This window comes from Lentinus tigrinus (assembly GCF_003813185.1).
Source record: "Lentinus tigrinus ALCF2SS1-7 unplaced genomic scaffold L226scaffold_23, whole genome shotgun sequence".
NCBI lineage: Eukaryota > Fungi > Basidiomycota > Agaricomycetes > Polyporales > Polyporaceae > Lentinus > Lentinus tigrinus.
The window spans coordinates 74072-101344 of NW_027137932.1; the positions used below are offsets into that span (position 1 = coordinate 74072).

A 27273-nucleotide genomic window follows, 5' to 3' on the forward strand; every position below is an offset into this window, starting at 1 on the left:
GTAGCATAGTCCTTCTCGTGAAGCCGCATACTTATACAACCATCCTGAAGGTGATGAAATGAGGAAGTCCGTATAGAAACCGGGCACGGTGGCGGCTCCTGGCGAGCGTACTACCTAAGCTTATTGTTAGTCCAGAAGAACACTTCAAGAGGACCTAGCAACTTGCCCGTGGTCGTGCTCGGGAAATGAAGAGACTTGAGGAAGAACACCTCCCCCGAAGGGCCACGTCGTTATGGCGAGTGCAGCAGCGATGTTCTAGACAGAAGACAGCGCTTGCGAGTCGATGTTAGCGTCAGATTCATATCGTTTCAGGCATGTACAGGATACACCAGAGTCCGGAAGTCCTAGTCGTAGACAGCACAACACAGAAGACAGTCAGAAATACACAAGGACGAATCCCCACCGCCGCCTGCAAGGAGCCCCATGATCCCAAAGAACAGCGCGAACGGCACCACCATGACTGCAAACCCAGCTCCGCCTGCGCTGAACGCGTGGACGACGCTCAACTCCTCCACAGGGTGCAACCAGACCCCTACGCCCGCCACAGCAGCCGCCACCGCCGTGCTCCCCATCGTCACCACCCAGTACACCGCCCACCCACTGACTTCGCGCTTCCAGCGAGCAATCGTGAAGATCGCGAGCGCAAGGCCCGCGAGCACGCACAAGACGAGCGCCATGATCGCGCTGCCTGTGGCGATAGAGCGCATGAACGTCCCGGTCACCCCGAGGCCGTGACGGGTGACGGTGGTTCCGCCGAGGTAGTGCCTCGTATACTCGTACGAGTACTGGAGGGCCTCCGTGGGGTACTTTAGGATGCGCGCCCCGACGAAGAAGTGCGCGAGGCTGATGGCGAGGGTGAGCCCAAAGATGACGGCGTAGGCGAGGAGGATGGTGAAAATGTCGGTCCAATCTGGCACGGAGAGCCGTGTGCAGCAGCGTCGTCGCTCTGCAGAGGAGGATTTCTCGGACGAGGCGGATTCGAGATCAGGGTCCATGAAGGATGACGGGTGCTCGGAGTCGGAGAGGAGCTTGTCGGTGGGTTTGGATAGGGACGGCGGCTCCGAGATCTCGTCGTGGTGGTCCCAGGCATCGTCGTGAGCCGGGAACGTCGGCTTATAATACCGCGTCATGTTCAGAGGGGCGAGAGAGGGGAAGGAAGAGTTGGCAACAAGTGGTCCTGGAGAGGTGGATATATGTCGACGGAGCAGTCCTGTATTTGTATCAGAATAATACCGTTCACGGGCACAAGCCGTCGACTCAGAGACAACGAGCGCGCTCGCAATTGTCCATCTCGGTCAGTCACAAACACCGTGGCTTCAAGTCTTATGAGCCTCACAACGCAAAGACTGGGCGGGACAATAGAACCCTTCGGAAGCTTCAGAAGCTTCAGAATACAAGGCACTGCACAGGCCATAGCGAACAGGATGGGGAGCGCTTGCACCCTAGGAACATCCGCATAGAAATATGTCGCATTGGACGCAGTGCAGTGCCTCTGACAAGGATATTCAAGCTTATATGCCCAAGGCTGATGCGAGGAGGGACTTGACGGACTCGACTGCATAGGCAAACGTACCGCAAAACACCTAGATCGATGACACAGCTTCCGAAGAATGGCGATCAAGGGGACAGATGTTCCTATTTCTCGGAGCCAACCCGACCGCCAATACCGCAACTATGAGCGAGAGAACCCTAGGGCCGACGATGCCGTCGGATGCGAACGCGATGCTTGCATGTCCAAGGGTGCACAGCACATGCTCATGCGCTCGGAATGGCACGATTCGAGTGCATAGAGAGATGTGGAATATAATTGCACGCTCACCAATTGCAATCAACGATGGTCCTACATAGGCTCAGCTCGTGAACCGGGTGCTCTCATGAAACAGTGTATTTTCTGAATTAGTAGCGTAGCGCGAGCGGTCGACAAGAGGGTGTTGATTCCAGCGGGTAGTCAGCGAAGACTATGCGGTAGACACTGATACGAAGTCATCCAGGTAACCAGATACAGAGAAGAGATGTTGGAGCAAGCAAAGATAGGTGTCCTGTCAAGATAGTACGACTGCAGGTCGTCGTCGAGGATGAGTCGAGGCGAGCGTCTCGGTCGCATTTAGCAGCCGTGACGCCAGAGTCCGCGTGGCAGTACCGTACTCAACTTCGACTTGGACTGTCCCCATGGTCCGGTACACCGCTCTCCTAGGACACGCTAGCTTCTTGTGGCCATACCTGTGCTGTATATTGCTTTACTCAAGTTGTTGTATGTGGTTCGCACAACAGGCATCGCCATCATGAGGTTGCCTCCTGCAACAGCCTGCAGCTAGGACCGCCTCATGTCTCGCGCAAGGAACCTTCTCTGAACCAACAAGAAGCTCACTATAGAAGACCTGGTATACTCTTTCTGCATATATACCTCCTGCTCATACTCCCCAGGTATCTCACATTGTCCGCAACGTTCCACGCAATCTCTAGTACAACATATCTCGCCCGACACCTCTCGTCATGCCCTCTCAACTACTCCGCTCCGTAGACCACGCTGAAGCTACTGCTCCCTTGTTGATCTCCGCCAGCATGGAGGACATCTCGTCCTCCTCGCCACCATCTTACGCCTCTCTCCCAAGAGACACAAGGACCTCGCGACGAGGCTCGGCTCATTACCACTCCGCCCCTATCCCAACCTGGAGCGACACTCGCTGCGAGAGTTCTCTGCGCCCGGACGGTCCATTTGTAAAGAACACTCCCCCGAGAATCTCCAGGAGCAGCACACGAGGTCCCGCCACACCCCGGCGCGAACCTACTCGTACACCACGCCTCACCGTCCATTCACTGAGCACTGCGTCCAGCACGCCGCTCCGGCTTGAAGAAGGCGCTACATCCCCATACCTTACCTACCGCTCACGATTCGAAAGCACCTTCGACAAGGACACGCTCGAACACTGCGCGTTCACCGTTTTCGGCTTGTGTTGCGCAGCCCCGACGTACAGCATCCTCGTCCAATCCATCGGTCTCTGGATATTCCGCCCAGATGTCGCTCCTTGGGTATCCCTCAAGATATCCGCACTCATCCTCCCAGCCATCTTTGGCGGCTTCGTTCTCACCGTCGTCTTCTTCGTGCCCTTCCTCTTCCTCACGGTTTGGGTGGACGCGATCAAGTGGAATGTCCCGTATGTGTTCATCCTGGCGAACATGCCCATCGTCGTCGCGACCGCGATCCTTCCGAGCTCCTCCATGCTTGCGGGATTTACTGTTGCGCATGCGGCGCAGCTTTCTCTATGGGGTCTTATTCCGCCTGTTCTCGTGGCCGGAGTGGTCGGCTGTGTCGGTCTGGTTGGAGCCGGCCTCGTCGCATGCGGTGTATGTCACTGATCTTCGCTGAATCCCACTATACCACTCACCAGGGAGACCAGCATCATTTAGCTAACGGTTAACCTTACGGACTTGACTGTCGTTAGCTGAGGAATTATATGACCTTCGATCCTCCTCGTCCTGCTGGGCTCCCGCAAGTTTTAGTTGGGTATCGGTGCGCGGTGTGAAACTGAGCCTGGTAGAGACAAGATGCTTTCAGATACGACAGCACAGTGCTACAGCATGTTACAGTATCAACACATTTACCGCTGGCCATTCTGGAGTCGGAAGACCGCATATCCAACCACCGCGAACAGCACAAGAGCGACGACAGGCATAGACATGCCCACCACACCAACCACTAGCGCATCCCATGCGCCGACGTCCGTGCTAGCCAGAGCCACAACCCCGATCGCAGGAGCGACTGAGCCGCCCAACACGGAGAGCACTGTGACGAGTATGCCCATCTCGCGTCCGACTGGAGCGGGGAACGACTGAGAGCTCGACGTGCCCTTCTTGGCGAGCGGGGAGGAAAGGGTAACATGTGTAGCGAGCATGAGCGCGAGTCCGATGCCGTACAGAATGCTTCCGCGGAGTGCGACTGCGTACCCGTTATGCGCGCTGAACCACGCAGGGGGGAGGGCGATGGATGCGATGGATGCGTAGAGAATGCTCGACACAGCGGTGACAGAGGAGCACCATAGCGTAAGGTAGAAGGGCGCGAGGAGGGTTCCGAGTACACTGACTAGGAGGGTGCGGACGGTGTGTATCCTCGATGTTGTTCCTGTAGGGCGTGCCGACTCGACCTCAAGCGTTATTATTCTGCTAAGTCCGAGCATGGTACTTGATTCGAGTTATGTGTGAGATAGAGCGATGAAAGTGTCAGTGGTGCCACACGAGTTCGCCGAGGGTGGCGATAGCTGACAGCACGAAGCAGCCTGAGAATCTTGAGTAACATGGTGCACCTGTCAAGCATCTTATACTGCACATAACGTTCCAAACACGATGAGATGGTCAGTCGTGGAAATGACAAAAGAAGCGGCGACGACTTGCTTCGATAGTGCAACCGTCGTTACCCACCTCTGGATGGCGGCACCCCTAGTCGAGTCATCGGGTTGTCCTCCGACGACAACGACGCTGCATTCAGCAACTTGAGGACTCTTCAGAGACAATACGTTGGGTTCGGGGTGGGTTAGACGTGACCATCATACGTAGCGTAAGCGTTTCGGTCGTCGTGGATGTCGTTCAGGAAGAGTTACAAGCGCCGAAGCGGCTTCGAGCTTGCACTTCGAGTCCGCGTCGACTCAGTATCCAGCATGCACAGCAGTAGTCTTGCAAATTCCTCCATGTCCGTTGTTTGTAGTAACCTGCATTGCAGAAGATCTAGATTGCAGCATTGCGTCTGCTCACTACAGGTAGGTCATGCCTCATCCGAGTCCTCCGAGGAGCTTTCGAGTCTCGACTCCTAAGATGCTAGAACGCTACCGTCTCGACATCAGATAGATCACACAAACAAGTACAACTGCAACCGAACCTCCCAAAACCGCGAATCCCACTCCTCCAGATGCAAACGCATGCCGCGTGCTGAAATCCGTAACCGGCCTAAGCGCGACTCCCACTCCCGGGACGATCGCAGCCGCGATCGCGCACCCGCCAACCACTACCGTGAAGAACAGCGCCAACCCTCCCGTTGACTCCTCTCCCCTGATCACCCAGAAAACCCCAGCAATCCACGCAAGGACCATCAGCCCCGCCACAAGGACAGAGGTGCCTGCTGCCAAGGCGCGCGAGAACTGCCCGCTGAGCCCGGCGTACCGGCCACCGTAGTACCCGTTGTAGTAGTACCAGTCTGACTGGTATCGATCTGTCAGCGGCTGGGTTGGGTATCCGAGGATGCGCGCGCCGACGAGGGCGAACGGGATCGAGATAGCGAACACGAAGAGCCCAGCGACGACGAAGAAGAGGAGGCTGAGGGCGAGGGCGGTGAGTATTAGGCTCCTATAGGAGTCGCGCGAGGATTCGCGCTTTCTCGGCTGACTGTCGATCGCTTTTGGGTATTCGGGCGGGGCTTGTGGTGGCTGTGGGGGGACGGGAAAAAAGTCTGACATTGGAGGCTGACCGGGAGGAGGAGGATAGGATGTAGATGCGCCGTCCGGAGCCGGGGTATATGGAGGTGGGGAGTCTTGTTTAGTGATCATACTGGAGATGATGGGGTACAGTGATGGTCGACTATGAGAAACTGAACTCGATGGGCTTTATATAAGACCAAGCCCGAGTGGCTATCCCGTCAATTCAGATACAGGGGCTAGGGGCGGGTGGAAGCCCCTGGTCCTCGTTGTCCGACGTCATACAAGCGGATCCAGCAGCGTCTTACGCCTATCTCCGTCAAAAGAATATAGCATTGCAAGAAGGCCCTACAGCGTAGTATGTCCTTCCACGAACCATGCAACCCAGGCAGGATTCATCAACACAACAACGCTCAAGATGAAATACGGCGGGATAGCAGCGAAGATCCATCCTACGAATGAATCTATCGTGATCTTAGTGGGGTCCATGAGGGCCTCGCCTACAAGAAGGGCGAAGAACGCGATGGCAAAACACAAGAGCGCCAATATAGCGATGTACTCGTGGTACCCAGGGCGAATTATACCGCCTCCGTCACGTCTCCAGGTCTTCCGCACCAAGGTGATCATGAGTACGATCGGGACGATGACTGCATACGACACAGCACATCCGTACAGTAGAGCGACCAACGTCCTACGCATGGAAGCTGCCTGCAGCTCCTCTGCCGCGGTCAGGTCTATGTCTGGCCGATGAGTCTTCAACCAGCGGGGGATGATGTATGACAGAATGCATGTCGCATAGGTGACACCGGATGCCACGACGGTTGCGACAATGCACGTAAGCACACGCAGGGCAATTCCACCACGGGTGGCATTCTCCATGCCGAAGAAGTTGCGCTCGAGCTTCCGCGAGGCGTGAGCTGGTAACCGTGTGTGGCTCGGTCTACCCGGGACTTCGAGGTCAATATCGACCATGGTCGCCTCATCGTCATCGAGAGTCCGAGGTCGTGGAGTGGTTGATGGTCTAGGTGAATAATGGGAAGAAGGAGAGTGGCAGAGTGCGCAGTTGGGGTGTCGTGATGCCGCCTGAACGAATGTCTGCATTCTCATGGCGGTTGGGGCCACCATGCTTGAGAGAAAGAGCGTGGAGAGAAGAGATATGAGAGCGGAGAGGAGGTTACGATGAATTCAGAGGATACGCGGCACGAATATATATGACTATCAGAAGGACAAAGCGTGCAATGCCTCCTCCTGTCCAAGTAACCGACATTGCAGTTAACAGCGGCGCACCATAAGAATGTGCATGTATAACAAAGACACAAAGCGTCTGGATAAGTCTGCAATGCACGACGACAATCACCATCGCTCCCTAGACGTTCAAGTGCCGCTGACACCTCCCCGCTCACGCGGAGGTACCTTTTCACAAAGTCCCGCCTACGCAGCGTCCCATTGCCATGCGCCACACATAGACACCCAGCACGCAAAGCGGCAGGTAGACGACAACATCGCCGCCATCTCGAGCGACAGCCGCCGTGGCCGCCATGAGATAGTAGCGAGCATAATGAGGCCACCACGTCTGGGCGATAGCGGACGTCATGGGGCAAGTAAGCAGCATGCCAACGAGTCCAGACAGGACCAAGCCCAAGCGCAGGATCCCAACCCCAATCGCCGCGAGATACATGATCGTCGCCACAATGACAACGTCAATGGTGAGCGGAATTGCTGAGTAGAATATGGTTCCGGCGCGAGGCTCTGCGACCGTCTGTGTCCCTCGAAACTCAGGCTCCGTAACTGCCAGTGGAGAAGAATTGGCTGGGGTAGCGGATATGGAGGATGAGTCGCCAAGTTGCTCCGAACGAGCAGGGGCATATGCGGGTTGAGAAGCGGAGGCTGACATGGACAAACTTTGGATGTCGGACCATGGCTGGCCGTGGTCTCTTATATACGGACGGGTCGCGAAGGACGTTGCAGTTGCCAGCTTGACGAAGAACGACTTACTGGCTCCTCACTGCTCGCGGCTGAGCCGATCGCCTCGGACAGGAGGGGCGAAAGGATGAGGCGAGAGAATACGCCCCATCGAGCTCGAAAGCATAACGCTACTCGCTGCGTATATGCAACAGAGAGATGCCTGCTGCCTTGGCAGTGACAATTTTGGAGGAGACGAGGAAGGGGGGCACAAGACAAAAAGCGGTTCATATTCGAAATCTACTCACCATTGCAGAGACCCTATATCCACACTAACAATCCATGTGAGCCCGACTTGTCAACTTCTCCGCTACCCAGCATGCGAGTTGCAACGGGGATGCCGGGCGGCGGGAACCAGCCCGCACGCCAACGACGAATTTCGCCTGCTTGACCCCGGCCTGATATACCCAGGGGGTTTGAAGTAGACATACCAGATGGAAGATGAGCAGGATGTATGGGAAGCAAGGCCGTCTCCATGCAATGGCAATATGAAAGTCGAGATCGTCCGACTCGGAGCAGAGAGGCAGCAGATAGGAGTCACTAGTCACTCCCGGCTCAATCCCAGTAGTCATCTAGACGTGTCGAATCAGTTGATACCTCGGTACCTAGAGATAGTGTCCTGCCAGACATTCTGAACTTTGAAGCAAGATATCCCATCGACCGTGGTATCTCGACGGCAGGCGGGAGACTCGGAGGGAGGGGAAGAGAGTCAAGAGACGAAGGTCGCCCTTGGCGCTCGCCATTTTCAGTTGCCAGCCTGTAGAGACCGGTAAGCGTTCCTTCTCTTTCTCTCCTCCGAGTCGGTCAAGCATAACTAAAAATCATTAGTACTCGATGATAATTTGCGTCTCTTAATAGCACAGTCAAATCATCAGTACCCGTATTCCAACAATGACTCCCTAGGCTCGACACCAAGTAATGGTATGGGACAAAACAGTGACCGAATCCTCCGAGGAGTGCATTGCCAAATGACTCTACATACAGTACCCGTTCCACTCAACGCCTCGCAGACGGTAGGCGCACCGCGACGACGCAAGACAAAAGACATATCAAGGAAAGTACGGCCGCAGCCTCGAAAACAAACATCACCACCCCTACTCCTCCCGCAAGAAACGCCTGCCGCACACCAAAGCCATCGAGCGGCCTCAGCCATACCCCAACGCCCGGAGCAATCTCCGCCGCCACAACACTTCCCCCCATGACAACCACCGAGCACGCCTTGAGACTCCTCAGACCGATCCTCCGCCCGTCCTCGGACCATTCCCTCACAGCGAAAGATGCCCCCACAGTCACAGCGAAGACGATTGCATCCACCACCACGCACCCGGCCATGATAGCGTCAACAAGTGCCTGCGTAACGCAGGTACGCCGCTCGCCGTACGGGAGGACCGTGCATGTGTACTCGAGTGCACTCGTCGGGTATCCTAGCTGGCGTGCGCCGGCGGTGACGGTCCAGAGACTGATCACGAAGGTGGCGCTATAGAGGAGGAAGGCCGTGCCGAGTGCGACAAGGACCTTTTTCCCGATGTCCCACCCAATAGTGCGAGAGGGAGTGCGCGTCTCCTTGATCTCTAGGGAGGGGCTTGCAGGGGGCAATTCCGGAGCGGCTGCTGTTGGCGGAGAGGACAGAGCGTGGTCATATCCGCCGGGTAAGCACTGAGGGATTGTGGTGGAACGTGCGCCGGGCATGCTTCTGGATAGGCAAGAGGGTGATTACGGACCATCAGCCAGCGACGTGCCCCCTATAATACACAAAACGCGAAGGGCGTATCGAGGAGGCGCACCTTATTATGCAGACCTCCGCCTCGGGCTGACGACACGGGGACAGCGGACGAGAGAACGACGATAGATACGAAGACACAATCAAACACAAATTCAAGAATGAACGAGTGACACAATCTCAAGCATTGCATATTCCCAAGCAACACAGAGCCATCGCGCACGAGCATTCAGAGCCCACATCCGCATTCCCACCACCCTTGCCGCACAACCACAACAAAAACAGCAAGACCGTCAACGGGATCCCGATCACAACATATCCCATGCACCCCGCCGCCACCACCTGCCCCGCCGCCAAGCCCGCGAAGTCCGCTCCAGCATCGTGCGGCACCACGAGGATCCCAACGGCCATAACGAAGCCCGCGACAGGCAGGCATGCCCCAAGCATCGTGCGCCAGTACATTTCGGTCACGGTGGCGCGGAGACACCGCCCGATGAGGAGCTGGATGATGGCAAACGCAGGTACGATGATGGCGTACAAGATGATGCAGCCGTAGAATGGCGCGAGCCACGTCGTCGGCCACCAGGATGGCCGCAAGTCTGGCAACTGCGAGCCCGCCTGCCCGTTGAGCGGCGGGATTGTGGGATCGCTCGGCGGGGCGGGAGTGGAAAGCTTGTCGGCGGTAGATGCATAGTGGAGGACGCTCTTGCCGACCAGCGGGAAGAACACGCCTGCAACGTACGACACGAGGAAGGTGAAGAAAGTGATGAAGATATTGACCCCGACGCGCGAACGGGCGCGTGCCAATGGCGCAGAGGGCTGCGACTCGATGTCTTGCATTCCTGCCCGGATGTTATCTTTCTCTGCGCGGAGCCGGTCACAATGCGGACAATTAGTCGGTTGATAAGGAGAGGGAGGTGTAAGGGTACGATCCGTTGAGAAGGAGCGTGGGCTCATGCTCTGCATCTTGTGGTGAGCAGACATGGCTGAGAAATGAACGTAGAAGAATGCCTGTCAGATGCGCAAGGAGACGCGAGCTATATACATGCGCATGTGCAGGCAAAGCGAGACGCTGTGGATCAAAGCGAAGCCAAGTCCAATGGCGCAACTGAGCCCGACTGTAGGCATGTCCAAGCGAAAATCGATTGAACACGCAATGCGTCATACAGGTTCCATCCGTCCACGCAGACACAGATACAATGGCAGACACAATAGCCCAACTCCGACCGCCACAATGCCAAACCCCAGAGGCCCCGCCTTCAAAGCCTGCATCATCGACAGTCCGTCCGGACCAAGGTGTCCGGGTAAGAAGAAGAGGCCCACGACCGTCACAAACGCGCTCGCCACCGCGGTGACCCCAACGACTAGGCAGAAGAACACCCGCGCCCATGCACGCCGGGCGTTGTTCAGCAGCCATGCGACGAGCAGCGCGAGGACGCATCCACCGCCATTCACCACGCCACAACCCAGGGCCACGACTTGCGCGAACGCAGAGGTGATGTGATGTCCGTCCTGCAGCAGAGCGACTTCTGCTTTGTACTTCAAGAGTGTACCGCCGAGCAGGACGGACACGACCGCGACCCCGAAGGAGACGAGCATGCTGAATGCGACGATGAGAAGAAATAGGGGGCCAAGGAGGATGGGCATGAGTGAACCCGGGGTAGCAGGAGTGTGACTCTTTTCGTAATGGCATTCGGGGACATCGAGCTCATCGGATGTGATGGAGAAGCGCGACCCCTTGGGCGATGGGGATTTGTCCCAGTCAAATAGGGAGTCGTCCTTCGAGGACATGAGGGCGGAAAGAGGGGTAGACCAGTGTCCAGGACAGTGCCCACGCGAAAACTGCGACAACGGGCACTTATACGAGTGGGCACGTACCCCAAGTGCAGGATTCCCGATAGCGACCGGAGAATGGTGTGTCAAGGAGACGACGAGTACCACACTAGGACGAGAGAAAAGCGACTATAGTACTTACATATCATAACGACGTATCTTTCAACCGTCACCAAGTACTCATCTCGACCTTTCTCGTATGCGGCTGCATCTCTCCTGAGTTCTGTTCTCGAGGGGCAAGGACTTTGGTTAGCGCGACTGGTCGAGTATCAACGTAGCAGGTCCGAAGCCCAGCATAAGCAAACGTAAGAACCCAGGAATAGTTTTAATCTTAGCTAGAGCGAAGAAGTAAACGATGAGAAGATGACGAGCGTCGAGAAAGCAGGAGACTCATAAAGCGGCGCTGGTAAAAATGACCACGTGGAAATACCCAAGATGGTAACTCAGACGCGCAACAGTACCTTGGCGACTGCCGGTGCTCACACAAAACCGTGTTTCCTCCTCCACCTGTCGCGATGAGTGCACGAGGCACGCGCACACTACTCCAGACATCAATAGACAAACTTATTATGTGGATCAGAGCCATTGTTTTTCGTCGCAAACTCAGCGCTCAACCCCGCTCTCGCCGGTTCCTCCAGCGCGTTTCCTCGACACTCTTGACGACGCTTCTCAGGTCGGACGGGTGCCATGACATGTTGGATCTATACTATCTGGGTATTGTTTTATTTCGGTTTTTGAGGCTGACAATAGCCTGCCTTTCCCTATAAAGGCCTCTGAACGTCCTCGCCACCGCAACATCGACCTCTTGACTCACGTAGTTCTTTCCGACCCACATCCACATCCAACAGTCCTTACCCGTCGCGAAAATACTATGTCTTCTGCGCAGCTCTACCATCGACGCGCCTTCTTCGTTGCCTCTCCGTGTTACGAAGACAACATCCACGCCACACCCTTACGTTCCACCATCCATGAGCCCCAACGCGACGCGCTGACATGGGCTGACAAATGCATCATCGCCGCCTTCGCGCTCTGTATCACTCCCGCTACTCTTGGTGTACTCACCTGCATCATGTCTGAGCTTCCCCTGAAACTCTACTTCCAACAGGAAACACCCTACTCGGCCCTCACGCACAGCGCCCACGTCCAAATCATCATGTGGGGCTCTCTCGTCACGCTCATTCTCATTTCCCTCCTATGGTTCCATGCGGAGAGGATGTTCAGCAAGAGCTGGATCGTCGCTGTACGATGGCTCCTCTTGGCTGCATTGACGACCTCTCCTATGCCCGTCGGAATCGCGTTCGTCCGTAGTGTGTCCGCTCTCCGTACCGTTGCACCGGACGGGTTCTACTTTGAGCACGGACTCAGACTCGGTCTCTGGGGGCTAGTTCCAGAAGCCGTACTCCTCTTCATCCTCGGGGCGATCCTGAAGCACTTCAGATGCCTCCCTCCAATCCTCTGAGGGATGCGGTCCAAAACGCATCTCAGGCTGCACCCGTTCGACCGCCGCGTTAGCCAGTAGCAACTCTTATACGCAGATCAAATGCACCCTGTACTTGTACAACAGATAGGAATACATACACATCATTGATACGACCAATATCTCTCCCCAGTCACCGGTTGAACGCCTTCGTCAACACGCCGAACGCACGCGAGAACGCAGAAGGGGTCGTCGGCGTGGGCGCGGGAGTCTCCAGGCTCCCATCCTCGACCCCCGGAGTGCTCTGCAGCAGCGGAGGCGGGGCCTTGCGCTTCGGCCGCGGGCGCCCTGTGGGCGTTGTGGGCGTATCGGGCGTGGGCAGGGATGTGAACGCCGCCTTGGATACGGCTGGTATGAGCGCCGATATCTCGTTCTCCTCTACGGTTCCGCGCCTGGAGGGTGCAGGGCTCTCGACGACGCACCCTCCCAGGATAGAGCGACTGCGGTGATGATTGCTGAGGGCTGAGAGTCGAATATGCGCGATCAGTGAGAACTCGAGACCATTATGTTAACGGGGGACAAGCTCACGAGTGACGGGATACGAGCTATCTTCTGAGGATTCGGAGCTCGGAGATGCGTATGAGTTCTCGTCTTCTTCCAAGCTCTCAAAGATAGGGCTGTCCTCAAGAGAGCCAGCGCGCGTCGACAAAGTCCCCGCCTCGAAGAGGACCGAGCCTTGGCTGGCGAGCTTCGGGATCTTCCGGACGACGTTCCGGCGGTCCTCTGGCAATGCGGATTAGTGTCCGGGAGACGACAAGGTAGAAAGAGATGATCATTCACCTCGCTGAGCGACGAGAGGGTCGCAGGTGGACAGACTGTACTGGCTCATGTGTCCGGATAGCGCTATTGTTTGTAGGACAGAGAGAGAAGAGTCAAATCACGATGAGGCCACGGCGGGAGGCGCAGAGTACTCGTAGTCAGACTGTTTATATTTCGCAAGCTGCATCTTCTCATCGGGGTCTAGTTCCGGACGGAATCCGTGACCGACTGGGACTCGCACCCCGGAATCGTCCTGTCCAGGCTTAGCTGATCTCGCAGGAGGACAAGAGACACAAAAGCCATACCACTTTCAGTCCATAAACAAGGAAGTGTGTGCGCACAGGACGCTTCTAAAGCCTCCGAGGGCGTTGATGTTGCGGACGAGAAGGTGACCTGGACAATAACATATCAGATGGGGTCTGCAGGGGCCAAGACTAGTACAAGACTACCTTCGGACCGCGAGTCAAGGATGCTGTACCTGTATCTGTCGTAGTGCCATGGGTCTATCCTTTGTGAACGTGAGCGTCGACGTTGAAGACGAGGGTGCGAATGGATTCCGATGTTCTCGGCCCGAAAGTGCTGGTGCGTGGACCCACAAGTCCGGGTAGCTCCGGGTACTCTCGACCCGGAGCGCTGCGTTCCTTTTCACGCTCACTGCAGCAAGCTTGTACTTACTCTACTCGGCTGCATGCATGACTTCTTGAAGGTGAAACTTGGCAACACGCATATTACAAGGATCTATTTACAACAACTTCTTGGTCACTCGTTACAACCACGGCACCAGGAAACCAGCCGCGGACTTCGTCTCCACCTTCTTACAACCCAAACGAACCTGGGTACTCGCGCACAAGCAAAACTCGCCACACAACCGCCATCGCACCCCGAGGAACGTAGAGGACGGCCGCACCCACAACATTCGTGATGGCAGCATGCCTCGCGCTCATTGGAAGAAGAGCCGAGTGCTTCAGTAGCGCTGCGCCGAGCGCACCCATCGCTGTGGCGCGTGCTGCACAGAGCGGTAGGCTCCACCATAGAGGGAATGCGCCCCATATCTGGGTCAGGAGTGGTGAGTTTGCTCTCTCCTCGGGGTCGTAGTACCAGTCCTGCCTCAGCGGCGAGGGGGTGGGCGGGTCTCGAGGTGGGCGAGCAGGTGGCAGCGGCGTAAGTGGTGGCGACGGCAATGACGGGGACGGCGGCGGGCGCGGAAGTGGCGGAGATATGAGAGCGCGGACGCAAGCATGGATTGCGCACCAGAGGATCGCGAGGAGGATCATGAGAACGACTGGTCCCCAGATGATTGCGTTGAACGTGACTGCACCGACCAGACCAGTCAGTGCAGCGGTGACAACGCTGACGCCGTACGCTGCATCGTCTGGTCGTGTCAGGTGAAGGATGGCGTACCCAACGAGAGAGTTGAACGCATTGTGCAGACCTTGGGGTACGCCGATCATGTAGAGGAAGTAGAAGCACAAAGTTGCGCAATCTCGCAGGACCTCTCGCCTCGTCCCGGAGCTTGTAGATGGACGAGACGCGTCAGTCCTATTCGCTGCCACAGACTCCGCATCGACGAGAGTCGAAGACGTCGATTTTATGGTAGCTGAAATGGAGGTGACAGATGGGATGCGCGCGAGGATGTGGTTGGCAGCGCGATGAACCGTCGCCTCCAACGAGGATGGTCCGGTTAGTGTACTCTCGGACGTAAATTCGTGTCGGACGGAATCTACGGTCTGTTCAGCACCTCTGATAGGACTATCGCGTGACACTTACAAGCTGAACGTGTCATCTCCGCGAGGCTCGTATCGGACAACTTGATCTGCGGGGTAAAGGAGGGACGTACGAGATCTTACTCAGAGGCTGGTTTATGAGGGATCGTTGGGCTGGTGAGCATCATCACTCCAGGCATCACGCACCATTAACTTGAATCTGGCGAGCGGCGTGGCGTTGTTGGATTGGAATGCAGAATTTAAGTTTCATGAGGAGAGGCAAAAGGTTCCTTGTATTAATGGACCAATGTCAGATACCCCGAGCCGAGGCGTACCGAAGACAGCGCCTTCGGGAACCGATCCTCAGCTCACTACGTCCGCTGTGGCGCACCCATGCTCTTCTCCAACTTTTACGATAACAAAGAGAATTCTCTCTACGACAGCCTGCCTCTATGTATCTGACTCGTAACGCGTAAACGTCTATGCTTTAGCTCAAGTGCGACCTCGTACTGCATGCACTGGAAGTTCTTCCCCCGGCGGTTGGTCTCCCTCACTTCATTTTATCCCCTGCTCTCTTTTGTGGGTAGCATCACCGACGCAGCGTGGCACTCAACTATGCTCAGAACGTCCGACTGCGTTGAATATGCGTCAGCAAAATCGCAATGCTTCCGGTGGCCTCCGACGGTGTAGACGTCTCGATGTCTCGATGGGGACCCTACACGAGGTAAGGTGAGTCCTATTGTTACTTCCACTCGTGCTGAAGGCACAGCTCCTCGAGGTACGAGAACGAGGACTACGCCGCGGTGCTTCTGCTCGCCCTCACTTCCTGCGTCCCCGCCGGCCACGCCGCATGCTACGCCTCATGAACATGCGCTACCCCTCTGAAGCCGGTTATATACCCCCTAGTGGGTGATAATCAGCCTATCCATAAATTCCCGCAACCCAAGTCGAATACTAGTAGGGCGCATCTTAAGTACGTCCTCGTCTTCGAGGGTTGTGGCGCAGACATGTGGGCTCATATACTCATATTGCACATAGATTCAGCGCCGACTCTGAAATATGTACGCACAGGAGGACTACCCTGATTTCGACCCGAACCTGGACAACGAGCTCGAGTCTGCCCTCGTAATAAGAGCACGTCGCATGAGGTTCACGGGGGTTGCCTTCGCACGTCTCATGAGCTACCCGGGTTCAGAACAAACAGGTGCTTCTCAACTACTTGAAGCTCGGATGATACTGACTGACGTCGATTTTAGCCCTCGTACTTAGTGAGGAAGATCTCGCAGACAACCCAGAGGGTCCTGCATGCTGGAACGTTCTTTTCGCATATCTTCTCCTGTTCCTCGTTACGGTCGTCTTCGTCTGCCTTATCGTACTGTTCTCTGCGGTAGGATAATAGATACAGACGGCTCTCTCTACCGCGACAGATGCGGTGAGTTTGTCTCTACCAGGTTCCGTTCGCTCTTCTCTCAACGCTCATCTATGTTGTAGACGTACAACTGTAACATCAAACAAAATCAGCCGACGATTACATCATTTCCAGGCCATGACATAATCTCTCCTCTCGCGCTATGCAGCTTCGCTGGGTCCATCGCGCGCTGTGGCGTGCGCGTTGTCCGCCACTGTACACACGAGGCTCTGTGTTCTAGACTCGGACTCACTTCGGGTCGACAACTTGTGACGTACCTGCAGGGTGTCGCGTACGATGATTCTAGGACGTAGCATGATATGTCGATGTATACGAAGTAAATCATACAACCTGAGCCCTCCGGCTTGCAGCATTCGAACGAGTCTGGGGAAAAAAAGGGAGCCTGTAGGACGTGAAGTCGAGGTCCAAAGATAGTCACGATCGTAAGTGCGCAGGCTTGTCCGCTCCTCCTCCCCTCCCTCCCTCGACCGTCTCCGCGGGACTCTAACCGAAGCCTGTCATATTGCTGTGGTACGCTAGAGCTTCCGGAAGACTCGCTTGCGCTTTTCTATGGTAAAGAAACCCCGAAGTGAGAATCCCGCTTGCAACCACGGCACCTTTGACTGACATCGGTCGTCATTGCTTGTCCATGTACAAAGGACGTCAAAGCGACAGAGCTTTCAAAGCCTCTGATAGACGGAGGTCCCATTTGAGCGAAAGCTGAGTGGAAAGTAATGGAGGTAACTCGCCTTCCATGTGTGTAGTGTCCGAGTCTGTCATCGTCTCGATCAGCCGCTGAGCTTCCTCGCCTTCCTTCTCCGAGATAGTCAAGAGCTCCCTCCCATGAGGACCATTGACGACCCGCCACCAAGACTGCTGATGCTTCCTGATGGACAGCATACGCCTCAGCTCATCACATTCCCAAACGATATTGTCCTCCTGTACTTGCCGCGCGCGAATGATGGCAGAGCCGAACGCAGCGGCGTCGCCTACGAGTCCCACGTTAGGTGCTGTGTCTCCCAACGCTAGGTATCGCAGCGAGGGCAGTGAGCGAACCAGTTGGTTGGGTAATTCTGCCAGTTTCTGCAGGCGACTGGCCGCCCGTTCGCCGAGGCGTCTTAGTCCACTCTCCCATTCCTCTGCTTTATACCACATGTCGGGCGAATCCTCCTCCGGGAACACAAGCACCCGGAGACATACAAGTGGCAATGATGGAAGGGCGACGGTGAGCTTGTCCTACAACATCACATTGTTGGTCAGCCTCAGCGCAGCCCGACAGAGGTAAGGGGTCGTACTTACTAGCCAGGAATAGTAATCCAAGTCGTCATTGTCCGACGGGGGACGAAGTTGAAGCTCGAGGGACCGCAGTCGTGGTACAACCCGAGGGATATCGTTCCATAACGCCCTCTGCACATCGGTCTCCATACAACCACGCATGCACATGAAGAGCCCGACAGGCGATGTGTTGTGAAGGAAAGCGAGAAAGTGTGGCAGTGAGTCAACCGCGGGCAATGCGCTGTCCGGGTTCAAGTTGAAATGGAGCAAGTCTGATATCTGCAGCTGGTTGACGGTGTTGAGTCGCTCGTAAAAGGAGAGGACGTCTTCATACTGTGAGATTATCAATCTGCGGAGAGGGGGCCACTTCGAGCCTTTGCTGACGATAAGCTCGACATCCACGTCCGGTTCAACGTCCGAGGCCCGAGCGAGCGAGACTACGAGAGTGGAAAGATTGGGACAAAGCTCAACCAAATCCAAGGAAGGTCCGGAAGATCCACATAGTCGTAAATCTTGGATCGATGGGAATGAAGGTAAAGAAAGTGTCTCGTCGCGGGAAAGACCCGTCTTTGGGGTGAAGTTCGACAAAATGACGGTGCGGAGGTGGGGGCAAGATGAAAGCAGGGATACGAGGGGTGGCAACGACATCGACCCATTCTCGACCGGAACATATTCCTCCAGGTCTGAGTAGAACAGCGTGAGACGTGCGATGTGGTGGCTCCGGGAGGGATCGAAGATAGTGAGCGTAGAGTCGGCAATGGTGGAGAGCCTAACGTTGACAAGGTTGTCGAGTGATCGTACAGCCTCCCCAATCCGAGGGTCGTGTGCGAAATACGGCTGACAGCGCTCGACAGAGAGCTCGCGTAGGTTTTGGGCTTGAAGGAGAATGTCTCCGATGAGGTGTGCCTGAGAGAAGTCGCTTGCATAGTAGGTGGGGTCCCTATCAGGTGTCTCGAACGTAGAAGCATCGATGACAAACTGCTCCAAGAATGCTATTCGAGGAGCGCCATTGGGCAAAGTCGACAGGAGGTAAGCATGGAGTCGTCGTAGTTGCAGCGGGCTCGAGCAACGTATGTGTGAAGGAATACGATGTCCGGCGAGCGCGTACGCCCTTTTTGCAGTGAGAGAGACATTCAGCGCATCTTGACCATGCAGGTTTGCGACGATGGACAGAAGAACGTCGTCGTTGAGTGAGAGAAGGTTCAACATGCCAAGCACCAAGCAATGCAGATCGTGGTACAGAGTCAAGTTGCCGACGCTCAGATCGGTACAATCTTCGGACGCATCTACCGGTCCGTTCACTGTCACACGCTTACCAGAGCACATACATACGTCCAGCGAGAAATGCGAAAGATTTACAAGATCGAACTTACCGAGGTAAGCGGAAGGACGGGAATCGGCTTCAGTGGAAGAGCGTGCTGTCCTGAGTATCGTCAAGGGTCAAGGTGCGGCACGTTATGATATGTGCATAGACGATGGCGACAACGTCAATTACTGGTAGTCTGGAGTAGGACCCAGAACCCTCAATCGCAGTCCATCTTATCCTCAACGTGATCGTGTCCCCCCCTCAACACCTGCACCCTAAACGCAATCTTCCATTCCACCTTCTTAACCTCAACGTGCTTCGGCATTCCAACTTTCGTGTCCTCCGGGGTCACGAGCGGGCTCTCGGCATCATCCTGCGAGCTCGCAGGAGAGAGGCCGGGCGAACCATCCAGCATGTCCAGCGTCGACTTGCCGGACTTCTCAGAGGTAGTGTTCATAGGCTCCTGCGCTTCCTCTGACTCCTCGGAGCGCAGGAAGGTATCGAGGTTGAGAATGGCCTCGCGGAGCTTGCGCACAGAGATGCGCTCCAGAGGTTCGAGCGTGAAAATCCTCGTGAGGATATCGCACACCCCAATCGAGAGCTCAGGGAAGGTGTTATAGAAGTAGTTGGGATCGTGGATGAACCGCATGAAGAAGACGTCCGTCCTGTACGTTCCCGTCCACAGGCCCCGGCCCGTGAGCATGTTCATTAGGATCACCCCGAGAGCCCATACGTCTGCAGCGTGGGTGTCGTATCGGGGTGTTTTGCCAAACGGGCTTTTATGGCATTCTGCAGGGAAATCGTCAGCATCGGTCGTTGAACGAAGTGCCAGTGAGCATCAAGAGCCTCACCAGGTGCCATGTGGGTAGGCGTTCCCCATCCGTGCTCCTCCGTCATTCGCTCCGCGGTAGCCAGACCAAAGTCTGCGAGGAACACCTTCGAACCATCCTCACTGACAAGGACGTTCTGAGGCTTCAGATCGCGGTGCGCGATTTTATGCTCGTGGCAGTACTGGACAGCGTCGAGAAGAGAGACAAACGCGCTCCTCAACAGTTCGTGGTTGCTCCTGTAGCTGTTCGCGACAATGTGGTCAAGGAGATCGCCACCAGGGCAATAGTCGAGGACGATGTAGAGGTACTCGTCGTCGGCGAACGCGTCGTGTATGGTGATGATGTTAGGATGGGAGGCGACGGCAACGTGCAGGACCACCTCTCGGCGGAACGCCTTGAGGTGTTTAAGCGTGAGACCCGCCTTGGCAATGATTTTGATTGCACGGTGGCGAGCGGGAGAGTCGGACAGCTTCCGTGTGTCGATCGCCTTGTAGACGACTCCCCACCCGCCGAAGCCGAGCTTCTCGGTGAGGATGTAGTGGCCCTTGATGGTGCGGCCCGCGAAATTGGGGAGAGAAGCGGCGGCAAGAGGCATGACGGTGAGAGAAGGACGGCAAAGAATGGGGTTATGCAAGTGATGCGAAGGAATGCGCAGCAGCAAGGCAGACAGACGTTCACCAGGAACGGAGGGAGCACGACGAGAAGGATGCGGACTTCAGGCTCGACACGTCCTCCTTATATGCATCTACCGGCCAGACGCCCCTGACAGTCCATGGGCCAGTCCCAAAGTCGGATGCATGCACAGCGTTCTGAGAGCCGTGCGTTCCCGAGGGACGGGGTTGCAACCTGGTCCACCGCGTGTTGTGTACTCGGGCTCGATTGCAACTGTCCGTTTTGCACCGGGCCAGTGCGCTGAACACGCACTGGGGCTGCTGGGCCCGTTGAGAATCACGATCCTGGCTGGAGAACTAGTTCGTTGGGTAAGCTTCACTGCTACGGACTGGATCGAAACGTACCGATTACCGCAACGATCCCGCTACTGCCCCGGAATATCCGGATCGACGCCTCTTCCTCCGCCAGGACAATGGTGAGCCTCGTCGTTGTCCAGCCCGCAGCCGTGCTGCGCCCGCTGGTACCCCTCGCGGAAAAAGCGAGAGCAGGTAGGTCGTGCAGTACGGAACGGATGACGACTAACAGGCTGAATCGCAACTCGCTCAGAACTGCAACCGGGACGGGATGAACGTCAAGTAGTATGCATGATGTGAGGCAGAACTCACCTCTCAGGGGCCAACTAATTGCGGTGGGTAGGCGGATCGAGCAAAACAGCAACTGAGTATAAGTCGTAAACGATGATGATACAATCTCTCTGGCTGACGCAGGGTCATCAAACGTTAAAAGCACTCCTCCAGCGAGGTCCACTTCCCCAAGCACCTTCTCAACTTCGGCATACTCGAGATTCAGCGCAACACGACGCTCTCCCTCCGCCTTGCGCGCAACGGCGGGACCGTCTTCGCAAATGAGCGCATGTGACGCCAAAAGCGCCTCCAATACGAGCACAAGCTCATCCGAGCTCGGTCGGCGCGACGGATCGCCCTCCGCGTCGTTCGCGAGGAGGTTGACGTAGACGACATGCTGGCGCTGCAGTTCGGACCACTTGATCTTCTCCACGCCCTCCTTGGGCATGCACTCGACCAGCGCGGCGAGCATCAGCCGCTCGTGGAAGGACAGCTCACGAAGGTACGCCGCCGTCGGGCTGTTCTGCATCTCCTTGATCACCTCCTTCACGTCGTCCGTCCGGGCGGGCTTTCGCAGCGGGTGCACGAGCTCGACGGTGCGCCGGCAGATGTCGAGCACGCGTCGTGCGTCGCCGCTGATCAACGACACTTTCATCGACGCGAAGCGTACGGCGTCCACGGCTAGCACGTCGGGGGTACTTGCGAGAAGGCCTGCTTTGGATGCGGCCAGGCGGGCCTTGACGATCTGCTCGAGCTGCGGGGTCGTGTACGACTGGAAGTTGATGCGGACCATGTCCAAACGGCTGCGCACACGTCCCGTCATGATGCCCTCCGGGAGATCCATCGTGTCCGCGACGGCGAGCACGACGAGCGTCGAGTTGGCGAGCGCCAGCCAGTTGAAGAAGTTGTACACGACGTCCTGCTTCGTCGTCATGAGTTGGCCGAGCTCATACATCAGCACCACGCTGCAGCCTGCATGAATTTTTGTCCGCGTGCATGTGAGGATCAACTCACCAAGCATGCCCGCTGGCAGGGCCGGCGCGTTGCGTGCCGCTGAAGTGTTGGGAGAGGTTTCGGAGAGCCTCTTTAGAGCTGATCTTCATGTGCCCATCCTTTGCGGTGTCGTGCCCGCGAACCGCTTCCCACGGCAGTCCATACGCTGCTGCCGGCTCGAGGATCTTCAGCCCACGACGTATGCGAAGGGGTTAGCTTCCTGCAGGATGATCGTGAGCAATCAGTTTGAACGCAGCAGCGCGACACATACGTTCTGCTCTGCTATCCGTTTCAGCTCGCGGACGACTGCGTGAACCGTCGCCGTCTTGCCTGTCCCAGGGACCCCAGAGATGTCTGCACAAAGCGTCAGCAATCGATAAGCGTGGATGGTCAGTGACACGCACAGATACAGCCACCGCTGCCCTCTTCCAGCAGCTCCTCCACGGCCCTAAGCACTCGACCGTACTCCTCCTCACGGCATGGTAGCGGGCCCGGTCTCGCAGCGACGTGCAGCACATGCATTGCCCGCAACCATGGATCATCCTTCAACCCACGCGTCAGTGCGAGCTCAAGCATTCCTTCCGCCGGCGGAGGTGGTCGGACAGCCAGGGCGGTCTTCTTCCGGCGGCGCAGAGCTGCCTTCGAGTGAGGCGTGGGCTGCGCAAGAGATGTCTTGTCCGCGCGCGGTCGTCGAGAAGTCCGAGGAGTCCTGGGTGTTCGTGGGGTACGAGGGATGGCGCCGCCACGTTTGCGCTTGCGAGGGGTCTTCGGCTCGTCGAACTCAACGTCTGCGTCTTCGTCCTCGCCGTCAGCGCTGGACGCATCAACCTCCATCTCGTCTTCGCTCTCCTCATCCGCGGGTGGTTCCTCGAACTCATCGCCGGAGTCCTCGCTGCTCTCACTCTCCGATTGAGCTGCCTTACGGCCGGCGACACGTCTCCCCTTGGCTGGGTTCTGTCGCCCGTCCGAGTCGCGTTTGACATCTCGACCTCTCCCGGGCTTGACCGTCCAGATCTCCTCGTTCGGCCACGGTATTTCGGATTGGTTCTCGTCGCGCTCTGACAGAGCGCGCATGGCCCCGTCCCGGAAGTTGCCCCAGTGGAGCTCGTAGTAGATGCCGCGCTGCTGGTCGATGGACAGGCGGCAGAAGGTGTCCGTGGGCTCGACATTGTTCAGATTGGATTCTTTGGGGTCCTTTAGAGGAGACGGCGGCAGACGCAGACGAGGTTACGGTGCAGTGGCAGAGGACAGCTTAGGGCGGGACGGTCGCAGACGCGCTGAGGGTATACAAGACTTCGTTCTGGCAGTGGGGGTCGGCTGGAGCCCGTGTGCGAGAAACAAGAATATGGAGACGGAACTCACCTCGACAAATTCTCTCTTCACTCTGAACTTAGGCAGCTCCTCCGGCCGCAAGAACCAGTGCGCCTGCACCCGCAGCTGCTCCTTCTGCGACTCCTCGCCCTCGACCTTCCATCATCACGCCAATGCTGTTATTGGGCTTCATGGTCTTGACGATCACAGTATCGCCAACGCTGAACACCGTGGGGGTGCCACCGCTTGCGTGCGCTTTTGCCATAACTCTTGATTGGGGCACAGGAAGCATGGTCGGCGTTGCGACTGAAGGACTGGTAAAGGTGTGTTTCGCAGTCGTCGACGGAGGTAAAGTCTTGATCTTCGACGCCGACGAGGTCGTCAGGACGTGTCGAACGCGTGTGGAGGTGGCCAGAGAGGACAATGTTGGGCTTTCCAAGCGAGGAGCCAGCGAGGTCGACTTGAGGCAGGTTTCGTGTGGACTTCCGTCGAGACGTGTTTGGTTGAGACATCTGAGTTCGCGGCGATGACAGGAGACGCTCGAGAGTGCCCGCAGGCTTAGGTTAAAGGTTCGGGTATGTTTCCTCGTTCGGTCCCTCCGTGCTTACAGACTTACGCCCTTGCACAGAACTTGAAGTGCGATGGCGACATATTTCTCGTGTCACTGCGGCCCCTCGACCGACGCGTGTATGTTCGAGTTGATGTCGTTCAACGTCAATCTCGCACACAGAGGTCGTCACACGTAGTACGACCGTCAGCCGTGATCCCGCGGTGGTCGTAGGACGCTATGAGCTATTATCGCAAGATTCCGATGCCCGCAACGCGACACAGGGTGGAATGTCGGACTCGCCACACCTGTCATGCGTTCGCTATCACCACCACAAGTCTCACCTGAGCGAACACGCTTACTCCGCAAGACATGCTGCCCCTTATCCTCTTGGAAAGCACGGCGTGCGGGAAGTTGTTCATGAACATCCACGGGATGCATGTGGTGAGTCGGTAGTTGCGTAGGTATCTGCGTGGCAGTCACGTCTCATAGCAACGCTGTAGTAAGGGATCGATACTGTACTCGTACAACGGAGCGGCGCTCAACACCATATGCAAAGCTCGGGCTGCCACGCGTCCTTTGAAACCCGCCGCAGGCTCTTCATGACCAGCTTGTCAATCTGTATGTCACGCCCGTTATACCGCATCGGCCGGCCTGCTTGTCGAGCGAGGTCCTGCATGTGATGTGCATCGAATCGATATCAGTATATGAGCGAGGACGTTGGAGGAGACGATGCTCACCATGCAAGTCTTCAACTGTTGCGCCACGCGGAACGCGAGAAGGTTCAGAGTGATCAGCTTTCCGTCCTCGAAGGTGTTGACCTCTCTGATAGCGAATCCGGAGTCTGGAAACTGTGATAAGCCGGAGTGAGTCAACGGACATCGTCTCAACACTCGGAGATGAGCTCACATGAAACGCGAGCGACAGTCTGGAGTCGACGTCTCTTGGGAATGGGCAACAGTTCCCGCCAGCGAGCGCGTAGCACCCCATTCGGTGCAGCACCCGGCTGAGGGCGGCCGAGACGGTAATCATGTCGCCTTTGAGATCGACGAATGGGATGTCGCAGGGAATCATCTCCTCCTGTGGGCTGTACTCGTCGCGGAAAGGAACGGACGGGAGGTCCAGGCAGATGAAGCGGAGTTGTCTCTGGATGTGCAAGGCAGTCAGCGTGACAAGGAACCATACTTGGGCAATCGCACATACTGTGGATTCTGCAGCGACCGAGAGCACGCTCCGGCTACCAAGGGAGTCGTACGACATGGGACGTCTGTAGTCGTGCATCGTTTCCGAGTCATCACTCGCTCGGGGGCTCTTCAACAGATTCATCATATCGTTACTGAGCCCTTGTGGATAGACGTTGTGAAGAACTGACAAGCTTCAGATGAGAATAAGATCATCGAAGAGCAGCCGCAGGTACGTACTCACTCGCTCGGATCCGCGGGAAGGAGTTGGGGGTACAATATGTAACCCAGGTAATCGCACTGTCGGGTGCTGGTGATGTGTCCCTCGAGTGGCGGGCGTGTAGGCGACTGCTGGCCCTGGGACCGGGGAGTGCTTATTAGGCGGCACGCGAAGCGCCGTATGTCAAAAAAGCGTCAATTCTGGGCTTCTCTCCCGGAGATGTGGGCGGCAGACGTACCGGAAGTTGAATATGAAGAGTAGAGAAGTGCGGAAGGGAAGTGGGGTGTGTGGTCGCAGCCCTTCCGCAGTGGTAATAACTATGTACGTTGCCATTCCGCCTATAATAGACGCAGGAACCGGTGGAGAGGGTCAGGCTAAGCCGCCGCTCGAAGGTGAGCGGAACCCACCGCGCTCGTCCTGGGCGGTGGGTAGTACTGAGGTTGTGGAAATCCAGCGCTGTTGGGACACAAGCAAGCTATGTCAAACAAGGCTTTTCACAGCATTCTACGCAGGAATCCTCACCAACAAGAAGAATGAAGCAGTCGGTCGGCGGCCGTCGGCAACGCTTGGTCGGTGTCGCCATCGACGCTGTGTGCCGAAATCCGCTTCACGACTCGAAGCGGGTCTGTAGGCACGTTATCCCCGAAGCGGCCGCATGCAGGGTATGCACCCGCGTGACGACGACGAACATGGGTTCGGGCCTTGTGTCGGAACTGCAAGCTCTGTGGGAGGCCGGTTACGAGATGACAGTGAGAGTTAAGTCGGTGAGAGTCCAAGACAAGCCGCCATGCGGGCGCCTATCAGGTACGTGGCTCGGAATCCTCGGATTGGATCTCGATAGCAACCTTCTTGACCTGCGACGACAACTGGCGACGACTTGGATGACAGCGACGAGCCATGCAGCGCGCACCTCTTCCACGCCCACTTGCAGCTTTTGGTTGGTTGTCACCTCTCAAGTTCTATCAGGTTCAAGTTCGAGGCGACCGCGACCAGACAGATGGCTTCTCACGCATAGCAGGTTTGATAAGCCCGTCATCCACTTGTCGTATCTCGCTCACATCCGGCTCCTAGACTGAGACTGACTGAGACTAACTGAGACTCTTGATCAGTATACGCTGGAAGCGACAGACCTGGCTACGGTCGTCCTCGGAGCGATTAGTAGGAGGCCCAGGATTCTTATCTGGCTGTACCTCGCACCACCTGGCCGCCTTCCCACCTTGGTGTGATGATCCACGAATCCTCACTTGCACCGGATGCCCCAAGGAGCCGTCGTCCCGAGCTGCTAATACACTACCACCTTTCGCGGACGGCACAAAATTGTTTGCTCGCGTGTCCCAGTAAGTAGGTGCCCTTCTCGTTCACGATGTCTATTCACTCATACAAAGAATCTGAAGTCCAGGAGTGGCATTCCCGTTACCTACCAGTCCAAGATTAACCACCAGGCCGTTCATGATATACAGGTATGCGATCGTGTACGCCACGTGTTGAGACGACTCGGACTGATCAGGCTTTGGCTGAAGCGGCCGCTGCACCAGCTCCCAGTCGTCCGTCGCTTACCGTCACCAATGTCGCCGTCCATGCGCCCACGAGCTTGCAGCCTTTTCTGTGCTCACCTTCGAAAGGCTAGATATATCCGACCGTTAAGTCGCATGGACGGTCACTCCGGCGCGCTTTCTCGTCACATCCTGGTTGCAGTTCTGAGCGAATTTCGATCCAGCCTTCGTCGTCCGCTCCGTACTGTACGACCTACCTGCTCTCGCTTCTCCGCGAACGCGCCAGCGGGCGCAGCACGGCTGCGGACAGGACGACGACGAGGCTCACCATTGTCCTGGCAGAGGAAGAGGCGTCGATCCGGATGTCCTGGGGCAGTAGCGGGATCGTTGCGGTAATCGGTACATTTCGATCCAGTCCGTAGCAGTGAAGCTTACCCAACGAACTAGTTCTCCAGCCAGGATCGTGATTCTCAACGGGCCCAGCAGACCCAGTGCGTGTTCAGCGGAATGGCCCGGTGCAAAACGGATAGTTGCAATCGAGCCCGAGTACACAACACGCGGTGGACCAGGTTGCAACCCCGTCCCTCGGGAACGCACGGCTCTCAGAACGCTGTGCAT

The 27273-nt window shown here is 56.6% G+C and overlaps 15 protein-coding genes across 15 annotated transcripts; 2 read left to right on the plus strand and 13 right to left on the minus strand.

Annotated features, from left to right (window-relative positions):
- Positions 1-46: 46 nt before the first annotated feature.
- L226DRAFT_152414 (uncharacterized protein) lies at positions 47-1254 on the minus strand. Its single transcript, XM_067672453.1, has 2 exons — positions 167-1254; positions 47-114 (listed from the first exon to the last, which is right to left on the minus strand). The coding sequence occupies exon 1, from the start codon at positions 1128-1130 to the stop codon at positions 345-347; it is 786 nt and encodes a 261-aa protein (XP_067532921.1). The 5' UTR covers positions 1131-1254; the 3' UTR covers positions 47-114; positions 167-344.
- A 1189-nt stretch (positions 1255-2443) lies between these two features.
- Positions 2444-3406, plus strand: L226DRAFT_537179 (uncharacterized protein). Its single transcript, XM_067681271.1, has one exon. The coding sequence runs from the start codon at positions 2563-2565 to the stop codon at positions 3355-3357; it is 795 nt and encodes a 264-aa protein (XP_067532922.1). The 5' UTR covers positions 2444-2562; the 3' UTR covers positions 3358-3406.
- Positions 3407-4775: 1369 nt separating this feature from the next.
- Positions 4776-5557, minus strand: L226DRAFT_537180 (uncharacterized protein). Its single transcript, XM_067681272.1, has one exon. It carries the CDS (start codon positions 5532-5534, stop codon positions 4818-4820), a length of 717 nt encoding a protein of 238 aa, XP_067532923.1. The 5' UTR covers positions 5535-5557; the 3' UTR covers positions 4776-4817.
- A 189-nt stretch (positions 5558-5746) lies between these two features.
- L226DRAFT_537181 (uncharacterized protein) lies at positions 5747-6697 on the minus strand. The gene has a single exon (XM_067681273.1). It carries the CDS (start codon positions 6525-6527, stop codon positions 5751-5753), a length of 777 nt encoding a protein of 258 aa, XP_067532924.1. The 5' UTR covers positions 6528-6697; the 3' UTR covers positions 5747-5750.
- A 98-nt stretch (positions 6698-6795) lies between these two features.
- On the minus strand, positions 6796-7501 carry L226DRAFT_537182 (uncharacterized protein). The gene has a single exon (XM_067681274.1). It carries the CDS (start codon positions 7078-7080, stop codon positions 6820-6822), a length of 261 nt encoding a protein of 86 aa, XP_067532925.1. The 5' UTR covers positions 7081-7501; the 3' UTR covers positions 6796-6819.
- An 827-nt stretch (positions 7502-8328) lies between these two features.
- L226DRAFT_537184 (uncharacterized protein) lies at positions 8329-8741 on the minus strand. The gene has a single exon (XM_067681275.1). It carries the CDS (start codon positions 8694-8696, stop codon positions 8361-8363), a length of 336 nt encoding a protein of 111 aa, XP_067532926.1. The 5' UTR covers positions 8697-8741; the 3' UTR covers positions 8329-8360.
- A 418-nt stretch (positions 8742-9159) lies between these two features.
- Positions 9160-10157, minus strand: L226DRAFT_152444 (uncharacterized protein). The gene has a single exon (XM_067672454.1). It carries the CDS (start codon positions 10066-10068, stop codon positions 9265-9267), a length of 804 nt encoding a protein of 267 aa, XP_067532927.1. The 5' UTR covers positions 10069-10157; the 3' UTR covers positions 9160-9264.
- A 28-nt stretch (positions 10158-10185) lies between these two features.
- L226DRAFT_614827 (uncharacterized protein) lies at positions 10186-10954 on the minus strand. Its single transcript, XM_067686695.1, has one exon. The coding sequence runs from the start codon at positions 10873-10875 to the stop codon at positions 10246-10248; it is 630 nt and encodes a 209-aa protein (XP_067532928.1). The 5' UTR covers positions 10876-10954; the 3' UTR covers positions 10186-10245.
- Positions 10955-11628: 674 nt separating this feature from the next.
- L226DRAFT_537187 (uncharacterized protein) lies at positions 11629-12580 on the plus strand. The gene is made up of 3 exons (XM_067681276.1): positions 11629-11915; positions 11980-12441; positions 12496-12580. The coding sequence occupies exon 2, from the start codon at positions 11987-11989 to the stop codon at positions 12374-12376; it is 390 nt and encodes a 129-aa protein (XP_067532929.1). The 5' UTR covers positions 11629-11915; positions 11980-11986; the 3' UTR covers positions 12377-12441; positions 12496-12580.
- On the minus strand, positions 12423-13674 carry L226DRAFT_537188 (uncharacterized protein). Its single transcript, XM_067681277.1, has 5 exons — positions 13603-13674; positions 13459-13546; positions 13175-13406; positions 12923-13117; positions 12423-12856 (listed from the first exon to the last, which is right to left on the minus strand). Exons 3-5 carry the CDS (start codon positions 13221-13223, stop codon positions 12528-12530), a joined length of 573 nt encoding a protein of 190 aa, XP_067532930.1. The 5' UTR covers positions 13224-13406; positions 13459-13546; positions 13603-13674; the 3' UTR covers positions 12423-12527.
- A 145-nt stretch (positions 13675-13819) lies between these two features.
- L226DRAFT_152486 (uncharacterized protein) lies at positions 13820-14855 on the minus strand. The gene has a single exon (XM_067672455.1). The coding sequence runs from the start codon at positions 14602-14604 to the stop codon at positions 13969-13971; it is 636 nt and encodes a 211-aa protein (XP_067532931.1). The 5' UTR covers positions 14605-14855; the 3' UTR covers positions 13820-13968.
- A 1731-nt stretch (positions 14856-16586) lies between these two features.
- L226DRAFT_511835 (uncharacterized protein) lies at positions 16587-18748 on the minus strand (the record flags this gene model as incomplete). The annotated part of the gene is made up of 3 exons (XM_067678316.1): positions 16587-16953; positions 17014-17500; positions 17564-18748. The coding sequence occupies 3 exons, from the start codon at positions 18746-18748 to the stop codon at positions 16928-16930; spliced, it is 1698 nt and encodes a 565-aa protein (XP_067532932.1). The 3' UTR covers positions 16587-16927.
- Positions 18749-19062: 314 nt separating this feature from the next.
- On the minus strand, positions 19063-20270 carry L226DRAFT_467101 (kinase-like protein; the record flags this gene model as incomplete). Its single annotated transcript, XM_067676023.1, has 2 exons — positions 19063-19634; positions 19697-20270. The coding sequence occupies 2 exons, from the start codon at positions 20268-20270 to the stop codon at positions 19063-19065; spliced, it is 1146 nt and encodes a 381-aa protein (XP_067532933.1).
- A 353-nt stretch (positions 20271-20623) lies between these two features.
- Positions 20624-23726, minus strand: L226DRAFT_573114 (P-loop containing nucleoside triphosphate hydrolase protein; the record flags this gene model as incomplete). Its single annotated transcript, XM_067684785.1, has 8 exons — positions 20624-20643; positions 20692-20895; positions 20953-21875; positions 21925-22088; positions 22175-22257; positions 22308-23097; positions 23266-23370; positions 23442-23726. The coding sequence occupies 8 exons, from the start codon at positions 23724-23726 to the stop codon at positions 20624-20626; spliced, it is 2574 nt and encodes an 857-aa protein (XP_067532934.1).
- A 302-nt stretch (positions 23727-24028) lies between these two features.
- On the minus strand, positions 24029-26109 carry L226DRAFT_614832 (uncharacterized protein). Its single transcript, XM_067686696.1, has 7 exons — positions 25685-26109; positions 25401-25618; positions 25183-25315; positions 24965-25128; positions 24671-24907; positions 24502-24612; positions 24029-24434 (listed from the first exon to the last, which is right to left on the minus strand). The coding sequence occupies exons 1-7, from the start codon at positions 25743-25745 to the stop codon at positions 24303-24305; spliced, it is 1056 nt and encodes a 351-aa protein (XP_067532935.1). The 5' UTR covers positions 25746-26109; the 3' UTR covers positions 24029-24302.
- Positions 26110-27273: the final 1164 nt, after the last annotated feature.

Excerpts from the sequence above, each read along its gene's own strand:
- L226DRAFT_152414 (XM_067672453.1), bottom strand. The coding sequence starts at position 1,130 with ATGACGCGGTATTATAAGCCGACGTTCCCGGCTCACGACGATGCCTGG.
- L226DRAFT_537179 (XM_067681271.1), top strand. The coding sequence starts at position 2,563 with ATGGAGGACATCTCGTCCTCCTCGCCACCATCTTACGCCTCTCTCCCA.
- L226DRAFT_537180 (XM_067681272.1), bottom strand. The coding sequence starts at position 5,534 with ATGATCACTAAACAAGACTCCCCACCTCCATATACCCCGGCTCCGGAC.
- L226DRAFT_537181 (XM_067681273.1), bottom strand. The coding sequence starts at position 6,527 with ATGGTGGCCCCAACCGCCATGAGAATGCAGACATTCGTTCAGGCGGCA.
- L226DRAFT_537182 (XM_067681274.1), bottom strand. The coding sequence starts at position 7,080 with ATGTATCTCGCGGCGATTGGGGTTGGGATCCTGCGCTTGGGCTTGGTC.
- L226DRAFT_537184 (XM_067681275.1), bottom strand. The coding sequence starts at position 8,696 with ATGGCCGGGTGCGTGGTGGTGGATGCAATCGTCTTCGCTGTGACTGTG.
- L226DRAFT_152444 (XM_067672454.1), bottom strand. The coding sequence starts at position 10,068 with ATGTCTGCTCACCACAAGATGCAGAGCATGAGCCCACGCTCCTTCTCA.
- L226DRAFT_614827 (XM_067686695.1), bottom strand. The coding sequence starts at position 10,875 with ATGTCCTCGAAGGACGACTCCCTATTTGACTGGGACAAATCCCCATCG.
- L226DRAFT_537187 (XM_067681276.1), top strand. The coding sequence starts at position 11,987 with ATGTCTGAGCTTCCCCTGAAACTCTACTTCCAACAGGAAACACCCTAC.
- L226DRAFT_537188 (XM_067681277.1), bottom strand. The coding sequence starts at position 13,223 with ATGAGCCAGTACAGTCTGTCCACCTGCGACCCTCTCGTCGCTCAGCGA. Across the intron at positions 13,118-13,174 it reads CCCTCTCGTCGCTCAGCGAG|AGGACCGCCGGAACGTCGTC; the intron begins GTGAATGATCAT and ends CCGCATTGCCAG. Across the intron at positions 12,857-12,922 it reads TAGCTCGTATCCCGTCACTC|CCCTCAGCAATCATCACCGC; the intron begins GTGAGCTTGTCC and ends TTCGACTCTCAG.
- L226DRAFT_152486 (XM_067672455.1), bottom strand. The coding sequence starts at position 14,604 with ATGATCGGCGTACCCCAAGGTCTGCACAATGCGTTCAACTCTCTCGTT.
- L226DRAFT_614832 (XM_067686696.1), bottom strand. The coding sequence starts at position 25,745 with ATGGCGACACCGACCAAGCGTTGCCGACGGCCGCCGACCGACTGCTTC. Across the intron at positions 24,908-24,964 it reads CGGTCGCTGCAGAATCCACA|AGACAACTCCGCTTCATCTG; the intron begins GTATGTGCGATT and ends TTGCACATCCAG. Across the intron at positions 24,435-24,501 it reads AACAGTTGAAGACTTGCATG|GACCTCGCTCGACAAGCAGG; the intron begins GTGAGCATCGTC and ends CATCACATGCAG.